This window comes from Arachis hypogaea, chromosome 17, assembly GCF_003086295.3.
Source record: "Arachis hypogaea cultivar Tifrunner chromosome 17, arahy.Tifrunner.gnm2.J5K5, whole genome shotgun sequence".
NCBI classification, from domain to species: Eukaryota; Viridiplantae; Streptophyta; class Magnoliopsida; order Fabales; family Fabaceae; genus Arachis; species Arachis hypogaea.
In genome coordinates, this window is record NC_092052.1 from 130,864,144 (window position 1) to 130,877,321 (window position 13,178).

The 13,178-nt window shown below is 36.8% G+C and overlaps 2 protein-coding genes and 1 long non-coding RNA gene across 5 annotated transcripts; 1 reads left to right on the forward strand and 2 right to left on the reverse strand.

The window, feature by feature from the left end:
* Positions 1–1,919: 1,919 nt before the first annotated feature.
* Positions 1,920–9,178, reverse strand: LOC140181073 (uncharacterized). Its single transcript, XR_011875692.1, has 2 exons — positions 8,985–9,178; positions 1,920–2,139 (listed from the first exon to the last, which is right to left on the reverse strand). It is a non-coding gene; the product is annotated as an uncharacterized lncRNA (long non-coding RNA).
* On the forward strand, positions 3,934–8,150 carry LOC112766914 (double-stranded RNA-binding protein 1). Of its 3 annotated transcripts, none has more exons than XM_025812807.3 (3): positions 3,934–4,341; positions 4,651–4,913; positions 7,069–8,150. In XM_025812807.3, exons 1-3 carry the CDS (start codon positions 4,308–4,310, stop codon positions 7,780–7,782), a joined length of 1,011 nt encoding a protein of 336 aa, XP_025668592.1. In that variant the 5' UTR covers positions 3,934–4,307; the 3' UTR covers positions 7,783–8,150. The 3 variants fall into 3 exon arrangements, with proteins under 3 accessions (XP_025668592.1, XP_025668593.1, XP_072079747.1); XM_072223646.1 differs by having other exon boundaries at positions 3,998–4,341; positions 4,482–4,913; XM_025812808.2 differs by lacking the exon at positions 4,651–4,913.
* Positions 9,179–9,371: 193 nt separating the features above from the next.
* LOC112766915 (uncharacterized) lies at positions 9,372–10,576 on the reverse strand. Its single transcript, XM_025812809.3, has one exon. The coding sequence runs from the start codon at positions 10,286–10,288 to the stop codon at positions 9,614–9,616; it is 675 nt and encodes a 224-aa protein (XP_025668594.1). The 5' UTR covers positions 10,289–10,576; the 3' UTR covers positions 9,372–9,613.
* Between the last annotated feature and the right edge of the window lie 2,602 nt (positions 10,577–13,178).

Here is a 13,178-nt window from a genome sequence, read left to right on the forward strand (position 1 = left end):
ATTTTTTCTTGTGGTAAATCATTTTTATGTTAAAACTATATAACATTTAGAGATTAAATCTACATAAATACAATTTTCTGAAACAAGTTACATTCATGTCCTGATTTAACTTTATGTAAATTGCGGTAGCCTACCACAGTTTACGATTCTCATGTAATCCGCTGCACCCTATTGCGGATTACGAGTAACACTCACTTAAATTTAATCTGCTATATTCTGTCAGTTTATGATTCTCACATAAAGTATAAATTGCTACGTCCCTACCACGATTTATGCTCAACTAAATCGAAGCATAAATTGCTAAGGGCAGTTTATGAACAAGTAGAATAAAGTAGTAAACCGTATCACGAAACATAAGTTTATGAAAAAAATAGATAAAAAACTTACAATTAGAACACCATTAGTCAGACATTTTTTAAACATTGTAGCAATTTATTCAGTTTTATTCTGTTTGTTCATAAACCGCTACACTCTGTAGCAATTTATGCTTCAATTTCGTTGAGCATAAATCGTGATAGGGGTGTAGCGGTTTATACTTTGTGTGAGTGCAAACGTAAATCGCGGCAAGATATAGCGGATTAAACTTAAGTGGGTGTTGCTCGTAATCTGTGATAGAGTGCAACAAATTACATGAGAATTATAAATCGTGGTAAATTGTTGCGATTTACATAAAGTTAAATTAGGACATGAATGTAACCTGTTTTTAAAAAATTGTATTTATGTAAATTGCATATATATATATATATATATAAATAATGGAGTAGTTTTATTTATTTGAGGAATTTATCCTCTTAATTTTATTTTTTGCTAAAAAGTAACTTTAACATACTTGTTAAAAAGGGTAAAAATAACCTTTTCAATTTTTTTTATTAAAATTGTGGGAGCCTTAAAAAGCCTAGTTTTTTATTATTAAAATATAATTGTCTACATTAAATATCCTTAACAAATATACTAAAATTATTCATTTATAAAAAATTATATTTTAGAGATTTAAAGAGAGAACGTGATCAATTTTTCTCAAAATATTGAATACATTAAAAATTTTAATATTTTAAATAAGGTTATTTGGATAATAAATATCTCATAAATTCATAGCAAATTTAGACTTTTTTTGTTTGTCAACCTTATAGTAAAAGAAAAAGAAAATCAGAAGAGCAAAAGATTGAAATGTACAATCATATGATATGAGAGTAAAAAATAGTGCCTCGACAGCCCCATTACCCATTAGAGTGGTTGGGAAAAACTAGCTGAGTTCGATCTTTACGCCACATTCATGAAGTGTACAAAATATTTACTTGGGGACAAAATATTTGGTTTAGCGTCAGAGTATGATTACGGACAAAACTTATTATGGTTTTTGCTCAAGCCCATACCTTTAGACTATAGTAGAGTTCTATAGAATTATAACGTGTTAGTCAATTGATACAAATTGAGTCCATACAAGCTGGGAGTCATTCAAAAACCAAAATTTGAAAAATGGATAATATGACGAGACACGTAAAGCAATTCTCACAAAAAGAGTTGGTAGCAATTTTGACTATTGAGACTTGCCAGCCCCATAAATGCTAGTCTTGCATATGCTATTTTTTAACAAATTTGAGTTGGTTCGATATCTATGATCTAGGAGTAAAATCTATTTTTCTTTTTACGAGTATCAATTTTATCATGCGTCATGTAACATCATACTACACAAAATTTTACGTTTAAATCGTAAATCAAAGATAGTTAGACATTACGACACCTAAAAAAATATATAATATAGATATAGAAGAATAACATCATAACTAAGAACCCGTGAAGAAATTAAAACTTCGAATGATCGATACTCACATACGAAAAACATTAATACGAGTGAATGTCATATGTTAAAGCAGAATATATATATAAAAGTTTGGATAGAATACATAATAATTATTAGTCTTGACCCGCGAAAACAAGGCCAGCTAGAAAATATTATAAAACCAGATGTACAAAATACAATTCTGTTTCTCTAAAATAAAATCTCAAAGAAAAAAGTAAACTAATACATGTTCAATAGTGGAGAAATATGCTAAGTACAAAATAAACTTCAAAAGTAAAGTCTTCTTCACTTCACCAACGAGTCCCACATTTTCAGCAAAATGCGTCACGTCCTGTTATCTGAAAAATCAACAATTTTCACAATGGGTGAGAACTCAAAGGTAGTAGTTCCAAATAGAGATTGTGTAAAACTATATGAACCCGTTGGACAATCCTACTCTCCAAACTCGTAAGGTTCAAACCTCGGGTTCTTTCTAATCTAAACAGAGTTAAGTTACTAAATTTCAATTCCATATCTATATCTAATTTCAATCATTTTCAATATATTACTATCCAAATTCCAATACTACAATTGTTCGGTCCATCATTTAGTTCAGTAATTTTAATCACAAACATTAATCAATACGGGTTTAATTCGCTATGCTTAGCATTTTCTGATCTATCATCGATCTCATTCATTCCCATAGTCATAATCATCATTAATCCCAAGTTTCATGTCTCAACAATAAAATCATATACAAACAATAAACAATACAAAGCAAACACAAGTAGAGAACAAGTATGGCAAGTATTTCAATTAGTAATTAAACAGAAATATACAGTTTGGTAAATCCAGATAAATATGCACACTCAAACAATAGCAAACAAATGCACATGATGCATGTCTGTCCTACTGGCCATGAACTCACGTGTCTATTAAACTAACATAACCCGAGACATCCCATAACTAACTTGGACATTGTCTCTCAATTGCGCATCTTCAGGAGGAAAAACCTATTCCGGACTATAGCAAGCCGGTCTCAGAGGGAGAGTGCCCTGTCACCTTATCACTGGAGGTATCACTCTATCGAGTGTCATGTCACTTGTCTCAAAGGGAGAGTGCCCTGTTACCTTGCAATAAGAGAGAACGTGGACAAAACAACCCACCACATTCCTCAAGAGAAACATTCCAAGCTTATTATAAGCTAGTCTCAGAGGAAGAGTACCTTGTCACCTTCTCTACGTCACACCGCAACCACAAAACAAGCGGGATGAAACCATCGTCCTTACCCGGTGCATGTGCCAAATCAATACGCAAGCGAGACGAACCTCCGACCTTGCCTCGCAAGCGGAACAAACCTCTCACCTTGCCTCTCAATAATCTTTGTCAATCTCAAACACGCAAGCGAGATGAGACCACCGTCCTTGCCAAATCGGTCATTCAGACCACAATCAGTCATAATCATTTACTATAATCAATTTTATAAGTTATTAGATTTCTTAACCCGAGTTCTTTATCAAATACTCAATTTTGTTCTATGGGTGAATGTGATAACACCATCGTCCTCACTATGGGCAAAACAAGGCTAACATTCCCACTTAACCTGGAACAAGTGAGACAAACCACAATCCTTATGTCTTATTCAGGTGCCTTAAATTTCAATTTAAACAAGTAGGACAAATCACAATCTTTACATTTTACTCAAAAAGTCAATCATTAATTATTAACTTTAATCAATTCTACAAATGATTAGATAATTTAACCTCAATTTATTATTAATTTCTCAAGTTTAGATTCATTAACCCCACAAATTTTATAGAAATATTTAGATAACTGTTTAAAAATACACATAAAAAAAGAAATAAAAATTTGACCTCTATATTTTTATTTTATTTTTTAAAAATATTATTCGTTATTGACACAAAAATTACCAAAAAATATATATTCAATAAAAAATTTTATCAAAATTTAATTTTTAAAATATTTTTTAAAAATATATATTTAATATTTTAATTATACTTTTAAATATTTAAAAATATTTTTATCGATAACAAAATTTAAATGTATTTTTGTGAACAATAAAATTAGTCCATTGGATTTTATTTCCGTTTACCGTTTTATAAACGGTGAGAAATAGGTTTTTTTTTTTTTTTGGACATTGGTGACAAATAGGTTAAAAAGCCACTGAAATGCTGAAGGAGAAAAGGCAGTGGCACTGGATGCGGATGGGCGTGAATCGTGATTGAGGGCTTTTATAAGATTGCATGATACGAAAGAAAGAAAGAGAGAAACGCAAACGCGTCCCATCCACGAAGCGGCGCAGATTCCGGCATTGGATTTGCCCACAGCCGCATCAGCACACAACACACGCACCAATTCTCTCTCTTCTCTCCACTTTCACAGTTTCACTCCCACAAACACAAACACACATTACACGCAGTCACGCAACACAAACCAAAACACTGATACTCATCACTCTTCAGTTTGAAACTACCCAATCACAGACTATCAACCCTCGTCTTCACCCATGCCCACTATGCCCACTAATGAAGACTTCCAAGGTACTCTCTCTCTCTCTCTCTCTCTCCCTCTCTCTCGTTTCTGTTAGATTGTCTCATTTATTTCTTGATTGGAGCTTTTTCTTTTCTTTTCTTTTCTTTTCTTTTTTCTATTTCCCCCTCTTTGTAATACTATCGACAAGATATCTACTTTAATTTTCATTCATCGGGATAAAGAAAAAGAAAGAAACTGGTTTTAGTTGTAACACTGTATTTACGGAGCAGAAGGTTGTTTTGTTTTGGATGCATATTTCTCGTTCTAATTAATTAGTACACTTTTTCCTTTTCCATTGTTTGGGGGGAAAATGTTAGGTGTTTCGAATTGCTATGTGTTCAAGAGCAGATTGCAGGAGTATGCACAGAAGGTGGGGCTTCCAACACCTGTGTATGAAACTATCAAGGAAGGGCCTTCTCATGAACCCTCCTTCAGGTCCACAGTGATAGTCAATGATGTCAGGTATGACTCTCTCGCCGGCTTCTTCAACCGCAAAGCGGCGGAGCAGTCAGCTGCTGAGGTTGCTTTGATGGAGCTGGCCAAGACTAATGAAGTTAACCAATCCATTAAACAACCTGTTGTGAGTAGTCTTTTACACTTTTAATCAGTATGAAACTTTTGTTGTTAATGTTAGGTCTCTTTGCTTTTAGAAAATTCTGTTGATTTTTATTCTGTTTTAACTTTAATTACACAAATGTCACATTGTTTTCATTTTGTTTCCCTTGGTTAATTGTTAACTTGCCTTCTTATATTACATGCTCTGCAGCTGGGTTGTGGTGCATTGCCTTAATGCCTTGTTTATTTGATTGCCCTTTTATTTTGTTAGGAAAAAAATACTTATCATGCTTATCACAAAACTCTTGCACTTGATTAATACAACTTCTATTGTCTACAAGAGATTCCTCTTAAATGCCCTTCTGATGATATTTCTGTCTAGCTTAATGGTATGATGCTCTTGTGAGTTAATTAGTACTATAGTCTATATGCAACCATGTAACTTTATACTAGTTAGGGGTCCTTGAATGGTTTCCTAATCTTGTGTCATTTATATTTTGATAAATAAAGCTTCCCTTTTATTGTTATATGTCATTCTTAATCTAGAAAAACACTCCGTTTTGTTGGTTGGAGACTTGTTTCTTTCTTGGTGAATGTTTTCTGACTAGGGTTTTGCTGAACTGCCAAAATTGTTGCATAACTGTGGTTGCGTAGGTTTAAGGTGTGCATGTGGGGGAACCTCACCGGGATGAAGTGGTTGGTTGTGTATGGTGGAGGTTGTTGGCAGAGTGACCTGTCTGTTGGCAGTGTTGAGTACTCTTCTATCACTGGAAAATCTAGTCTATCTGTTGGTGGAATTAGTGTCCTCTGCTTGATCTGGTAATCTTTGTATTTCTTGGTGTATGATATGTGGTGGCCTGGTGGCATGATGCCTTTTTCTTTTACAGTTGGGTTGCTGATAGGGATTGATCGGCCCCACTTTGTTTGTGAAGGTGTTAATACGGTGGCTTTTGGTTGTAGATAGTGTAGTGGAATCAATGTTAGTTTCATGAGATGTGCTGCACAACCCTACTCGATTCTTTTGTATGCAGTAGTCTCCCGCCTGCTGGAATTCTTCAATTGCAGTTCTCCGAGAAATGTAATATGACTATTTTGTATATACCTTCCCTTATTAGTAGTTAAAATGAAAGTTAAGAAGAGAGAATGTTAAAAGTTTATCTTTTAATGTGAGAGAAGGGAAGGCATACACTTATGGTCTACTAATTGGTGGTGCAAGTATCATGTTTCAGCAAAATACAGCTTTACAAGATACTCTCCATTAATTCATAACACAAGTTCCCCTTCTAAAGTCGTTCCCACTCATAATTTTCAATCCCATCAGTGGGTCAGATAATGTTCTTTAACAAGGTTTAGAACAGATCTTGACTGGCGAATAGCATTTTAAAAAGGGCCTTCTGTTTATACAATTCTCTATCTGCTTGCTAGGCTGTTAGCAGCTCTTGTTACTACTAGCAAAGATTGTTTCTAGGAATATGTCTGTGTGTGTGTGTTTTCTTTCTTTTTTTTTTTTTTGGGGGGGGGGGGGGTTAGGAAGATAAAATATGATTTTGATTGCTAGAAAATTGTCTGCCTGGGTATGAAGAGATTTTATTTCTGTACTATAAGAATTCAATGCAGTAATCATCTGGTAATTACCATAAGATTATGCACAAGGGAAATGATGTAGGAGGTGATTGGCTGAGACCCAAAACATTAATGTTTTGTTCCTGTTATGGCTTAACCTGAGTTTTTGATAACTCATTAATATGTAGTCCTCACTGTTGAAAGCCACTCTTTCTTTGTCCATTTTGACTATGGGCTGATATATTTGTTGAATAGCATATCTGTGCATGGAAATGTTTCATAGCCAATAATCATAAATGTTAACAGAATGAGTTGGATGTTTATTAAGTCTAACAACTGCCTGTGGTTCATATCTTCGTTTTATCTAAAGGCTGCCTAAATTTTTTCGAGATGTGTAGAATTGTTCTGTGTATTTCACCTGTCTCGGTTATTAATACCACTTATTTCTACTACTTCATCTGATGTAATATTTCAACAGCTTATAGCTTTGTTGCACGATGTAAGGGGTTCATGATTGTATTTTCTCCGAAAAATTTTTTTTTGCATTCTATTCTATTACAGCTTTTCTAGTTATTGTGTATGGTTGCCTCTGACCATGTTGATGCCACTTCTTCCAGCATGAAACTGGATTGTGCAAGAACTTACTTCAGGAGTATGCGCAGAAGATGAATTATGCAATGCCCATGTATCACAGCCAAAAGGATGAAACACCAAGTCGAGCACCCAGATTTACATGTACTGTTGACATTGGCGGTATTCTCTATATTGGGGGAGCGGCAAAAACAAAGAAAGAAGCAGAAATAAAAGCAGCTAGAACTGCTCTGCTAGCTATCCAATCAAGTGCATCTTCTTCCCAAAACCAGTTGGGTCATTCACAGTTGACAGTAATTCCATGCCGGAAACGGGCAGCAGAAACTGTTCCCCCTGTTGATGAGACTTCAAAACCCCCAAAGCCAAAGAAGCGATTTAGGAAGAAATCTTCAAAAAGGAAATTCTCTAAAGATAAGACTGGCCGTAATGCTGAAAATGCAGGCGCTGGAGCAAATATTAATCCTGGGGTAGAGTCACATGCAAATATCAGCAATGAGTCTGGCTTCAAGGAAACAAAATGTGATGGAGCATTCATTTCAGAAGCCATGAAGAGTTCTGAGAATGGGATATTGCTTAATTATTGCGAGAAAGAAGTATTGGTTAAGGAAGGTTCTCCGGTGATGAATGGCAATGGATCTGTTGAAATTGGGAACTCAACAAAATTGCTTTCCAAAGATCCAGAAGCTAGTGTGGAGATGAACAAGCAGCAAGATAATGGAGAAATCATAAACGAACTGTGACAAATACTGGTATGTGTTTTGGGGTGCCCCGCCCGGGTGTGGGAAGGGGTGGGTTTGGTGGTTATATAGGCTTCGAGTATTGATTGAATCATGACTACTATTCAAGAAAATATTCAAGTTGGAGTAGACTATTTATTAGTTACAAAACCTTGAGGATCCCAACGGTTTTTCTTTGTTGGCCGTCACTCATCTAGGGAGGTAGAAATATAGGCTATGAGATTATTCAAAGCAAGTTGATAATTTTTATCAGTTAACTCATGCCATTTGAGACTGGTTATTTATTGTATTGTATTGTTGCATATATATATATTTCAACTGTCTGCTCCCTTTTTGTCCACAAGATGGGACATGATTTGAGCTTTTGTTTCTGTTTTTTGGGTATAAATGTGGGGATTGACTATGCTACATGGATATGAAAATCAGCCACAAGTCAGCTTCCATTATAAAATACATGTTGTAATATAAATACATATTAAAAATAAATTAAACTACACATGTATTTATACACATGTTGGTGACTGATTTTAGTGACTAAATTTAGTGTACGAATAATATTTTTGAATATACATGTCTTTCTGCGTACATTTACATTAAAAACTAAAATCACTTTTCAGTAATTACTTCTCATTTTGCACTAGTTAGTTTTTATTTCTATTCTTAGGTAGTTGGGTTTTGTTAAATAGGGACATAGACAAGGTAAACTAGAAGATCTTTCCTATTTTATTTTTGGATTGCATTTCCGGTAGGAATATGGTAAAGGCTAAAGTGGCAAAGACGGTACCTTCATCATAGCAGAAAGTGAAAGTCATTTGATATCTCAGATCATATTCTCAGAAATCTAAGTAGCGTCCATCATAGTCAAATGATTATATTACATGTACACAAAAAATCTGTTATTCGTATAGAATAAATCTGTTATTTGTATAAAATATATGTTAGAATATAAATTACACGTTAAAAATGGGTTTAACAATGCATGTATTTATAACAAATATACAGAGACTGATTTTTAGTGCGTACATAATATTTTTATAGTCAATACGGTTTTGCATTTTGCACCTTTGACCAGTGATACAAGTGGTTGGGTTAAAAGTCAAAAGTTAAAACCATGATGGAGAAGGTCAGACACCTTGGGGTTAGCCCTTAAGTAGTTAATTTCTTGGTGTTATCCATGAATATAATGAAATGATATGTCTACTCACCTTGCAAAGCACGAGTTGATTTATATCTTTGCCTCTGTCTTAAGGTGAGACCACACCAAATGCAATGTTAGTGCAGGTGTGAGTTAACCCTCTTTATAATGCAATGCAAACTTGCCAAGTGAGATCCTCAAATGTTTGCTTGTCTTTGTGCTTTTAACTGAATGTTCTGCGGGCAACTTCATTCTTCATCTGATCTGCATAATCAACAAAATCTCACATCCTAAAATTTTCCATTTTTGTTATCTTAACATCTTTTTCATTCATAAATCATAACTGGTAATGATAACTGATAATCAAACTTCATTTTCCCCGTCGCAGAGCATCGTACACACGTAAACCTAAACATAAGCCCAAGAAACTGAGCGAAAAAATGGAGAACTCCGTCAATTTCAACGCTATACAATTTCAGATCTCTATATTCTGCAAACCCTCTTACAGATGTTTCAGTTCAATACATCAACCAGCGTTTTATTTTCGCACATAACATCCAATGATTAGTGCACATGTGATACTATTAAGCACCATTTTCGTACATAATTAAGAACCAAACTGCAGCATACAAATGAAATTATGAAGTTCTCTAAAATCTGAAAATTCAAATTCGTAATTAAGACACCAATTTCAAACACCTATGAAGAACTCAACCTCTTGAGCGCTTCCTCAGCCACACTAAGCTTCGGTTCCAATTCAAGAGCCTCTTTATAAGCCTTCTTCGCTTCGTCCTCCATTTCCTTCTCCTCATAGCATTGCCCTAACAGACACCATCCTCTCGCGTTCTTCGGGTTCAGCTTCACCGACTCGGTCAAATCGGCAACCGCCGAGTCAACTCGGCTTTCGCCTCGCTCGCTCACTGCCAACTTCAGCTCCGCTCGCTTAACCAGCGCGTCACCCCTCTCCTCCGCGGCGAGCGACTTTGCTGCCAGCGGCGACAGCGCCGCGTCGACTGCATCGAGCGCCGAGGTCCGGAACCCTTGCAGATCGAGGATCATTGCTTTGAGTAGGTACGAAGCTGCATCCCTTGGATTGAGCGCGATCGCTCGATCTGCTTCGGTTAGGGCTTCGTTTGCGAGCGAATTCAAGCTGGAGGATCGGCTCTTCTTGGCGGTTCGGGCTTCAGCGAGGAGCTGAGCGCTGCGGACGAAGTGGCGCTTGGCTCGGACGGAGCGTCCCCTTGGGAGGCGGAGCCAGGCGAGGAACCTCTGAGGGATGCCGTGCATGGCCAGGAACGTGACTACAAAGAAGAGGACCATGACGACTTGGAGCACGATGTCGCGGAACATTTGTTTCTGCTCAGTGTCTTCCATTGATTTTGACGGTGAACTTCTCTCTTCCGGCGAGGATCTGAGGATTTTTCCGGTGGCAGAGAGCTCGGAGTTAGATACTTATTTATGTCGATTATTTGTGGCTTTTTGTTGTGAAAGAATTTCAATTTCAGTGTTCGGAGACTTTAATCTGCAGCCGCCGTGTTTGATTGGGTTCTTAAGTCAACTCTTAACTTCTTTGTTTTTTTTTTTTTTTAAAGAAGAGTTTAACTAAATGTGTCTATGTACCATGTGTGTTAAAACTAAAAAACAAGTATATTAGGGAATGGATCCCTCAATTTTGAAGAAGTAGAAGTAAGATGTGTTTTCTAATTTTTTAATATTTTTTTATTTTTTTTCTTATCAATAAAATATATGATAAAAGATTACATTTTATTTTTTTCAAATGAAAAAAAATTAAGAAAGAAAGGAGAATGACGAATACAAACCTAAAAAGGAGAGAAAGATAAAAAACGAACCAAAAAGAGAGGTATGGAGAGAGAAGACACGACGATGAGAGGGAGGAGACACGATGTCGCCGCCACTGCTGAAGAAACCATTGTCGGAGGGTGGCAATTGCGAGTAGAGGTGACGATGGAGGCTCCTGCCGTTGCAGGAGCTCACCGTTGGTGCACTCGAAGCTACTTTAGCCCTTATTTTGCTCTACCGTAGTTGACCCCTGACCTCTCTGTTTTTATCGGAGTTACTAATGCCATTACCGGAGGAGAAGATCTGATGCCACCACTATTTTGCTTTATCAGTGCAGCTTTTATTGTTGCCGGAAAACACGTTGGAGCTTCCAAATTTGCTGATAACACTCATCGCCACTGTTTTTGTCTAGTTTTTTTCTTAGTCTGTTCCATTTTCACCATATCTCTGCCATCATTTTATTTTTCTGCCTTGCTCTTGTTTTGATTTATTTTTCTATCTTTGTTTTGTTTTGGATTTTCCAAAACTATATCTATATTTGTTTCTTTATTCGATTTGAATTTATTACATATACCTGGTGTTGTGTTCATTGTCGCTACTATGAGAATTAAAGTTGTTGCTATTGCCTCGGTCCAAATTCTGTGCTCTTCGTTCCATTCTACTTCAACTTTTCTCACTTTTTAATTTGGCACTCTGGGTTCGGTCCTAGGACCACGTTCTGAGTAGGTTTTACATTTATAATTATTTGGCTTTGCATCTATAATTATTTTGATATACGGTGCTTTGAAGTTATAATTATATTTACAAATATTACTATCAAAAGATTAATCAGAGAAAGAGTACGTACTCAAGGAGAATGAGAGAAGGAGAGAGCGGGGGCGAGCGGTTGAGGGTGAAACACGGTGAGGAAGATGGCCATGCCATCGGAAGAGATAAGGGGGAGAGCGTGGGTGGGTGTGTATCCGGTGTTAAGGAGGGTTCTTCTCGAGAGGGGTTAGAAAAGCCATCCAAGGTCTCTTTTAGAGATAAAGTCATTGGTGCAGAAAAGTCTAAGGCCTTTGCATTAGTAGGGTCTTTATCTGGGGATGGTATCGCGATGGTGACAGGTAAGCAGGGTGATTCTCGTCCACCAAGTGTCAGTTTTACCAAGGAGGCAAAGAGCTGTCTAGCTGAACCTTATAAGGAAGCCATCGTGATCAAGGTGCTAGATAAGCATTATGGCTACACGGCTCTCATGCATAAGCTTCGGATAGTATGGCGCATCAAAGGAGGGTTTGATTTGTTGGATGTGGGGTTTGGATATTTTTTTATTAAATTTGATATTGCTGTGGATCGTGAGAAAATCATTCTTGGTGGCCCGTGGTTGATAGACGGTCACTATGTTGCAGTAAAGCCATGGGATGTGGATTTTAGGCCATGCGAAAAATCCTTTGGATCAACGCTGGTATGGATTCGAGTCTCGGAACTTCCAATTTGGTGCTACCAGGAACAAGCAATGCTGCGAATTGCTTCTGCAATAGGAATTCTGGTGAAAGTAGATTTGGCTACTAAGCTTGCAGAAAGAGGAAAATATGCCCGAGCTTGTGTTCAAATTAATCTTGAGTTGCCTGTAATCAAACATATTATAGTGGAGGGTGTGACTTATGAAGTGGAATACGAGAGTTTACAGTTGATTTGTGCTACTTGTGCACGGTATGGACATGATAAATCGTTGTGCATGGAGAAGGAGTCCTTAGAAGGAAACGGAAATGCCTTTGGTGATGAAAAAAATAATGAAGTTCCGACATTAGTGCCACACAACAATCATGAGATTCAACAAGAGGCTGAATCAGAAGCTCGTGATTTGGGTGAGAATCCTCGTAATTTGGGTGAGAAATTAGGAGTTGTTAAAGGGAAGGATGTAGTTACGGGATCATTGGCTCCCCACGTGCCTGATGGTCATGTTAATGAGGCATGCATGGATGATGGAGAGGGCTGGCAACAAGTGCTGCGTAAGGGAAAATTCAAAATGGGCCAGTCATCAGGTTTGAAGGACCAAGATGGAAAGCAGCACAAGTTTGGTTCGAGAAGGGTTCTAAGGCCCAATTTGCATGGTGATGGAGGCAAATTAATTGGCATTAGGATGGGGAAGCGAGAAAAACATGAAATTGCGCCATCTCCATCGCGCAGAATGTAACACCCTACCATATAGAGTCTTATGCTTAAGTCATAATTCAGAGATGGCAAGGTATTACGACCTCTAAAACAAAAATTTAGTACGTATAGTAGTATGAATAATTGATTATAGCTAGGAGCCTTTGTAGAAAAAGGGGTAAACAAAAACCGTAACTCGAACGCGCAACACTCTGATCGATAACGTAACGAGCAAAGGATAAGCTAACGCAAGATCATATATATAAGGAGTGTCAAAAACGGGAATATCAAGACTCAAAATCCGACTGCGAAGATAACCGGTCCGAGCATA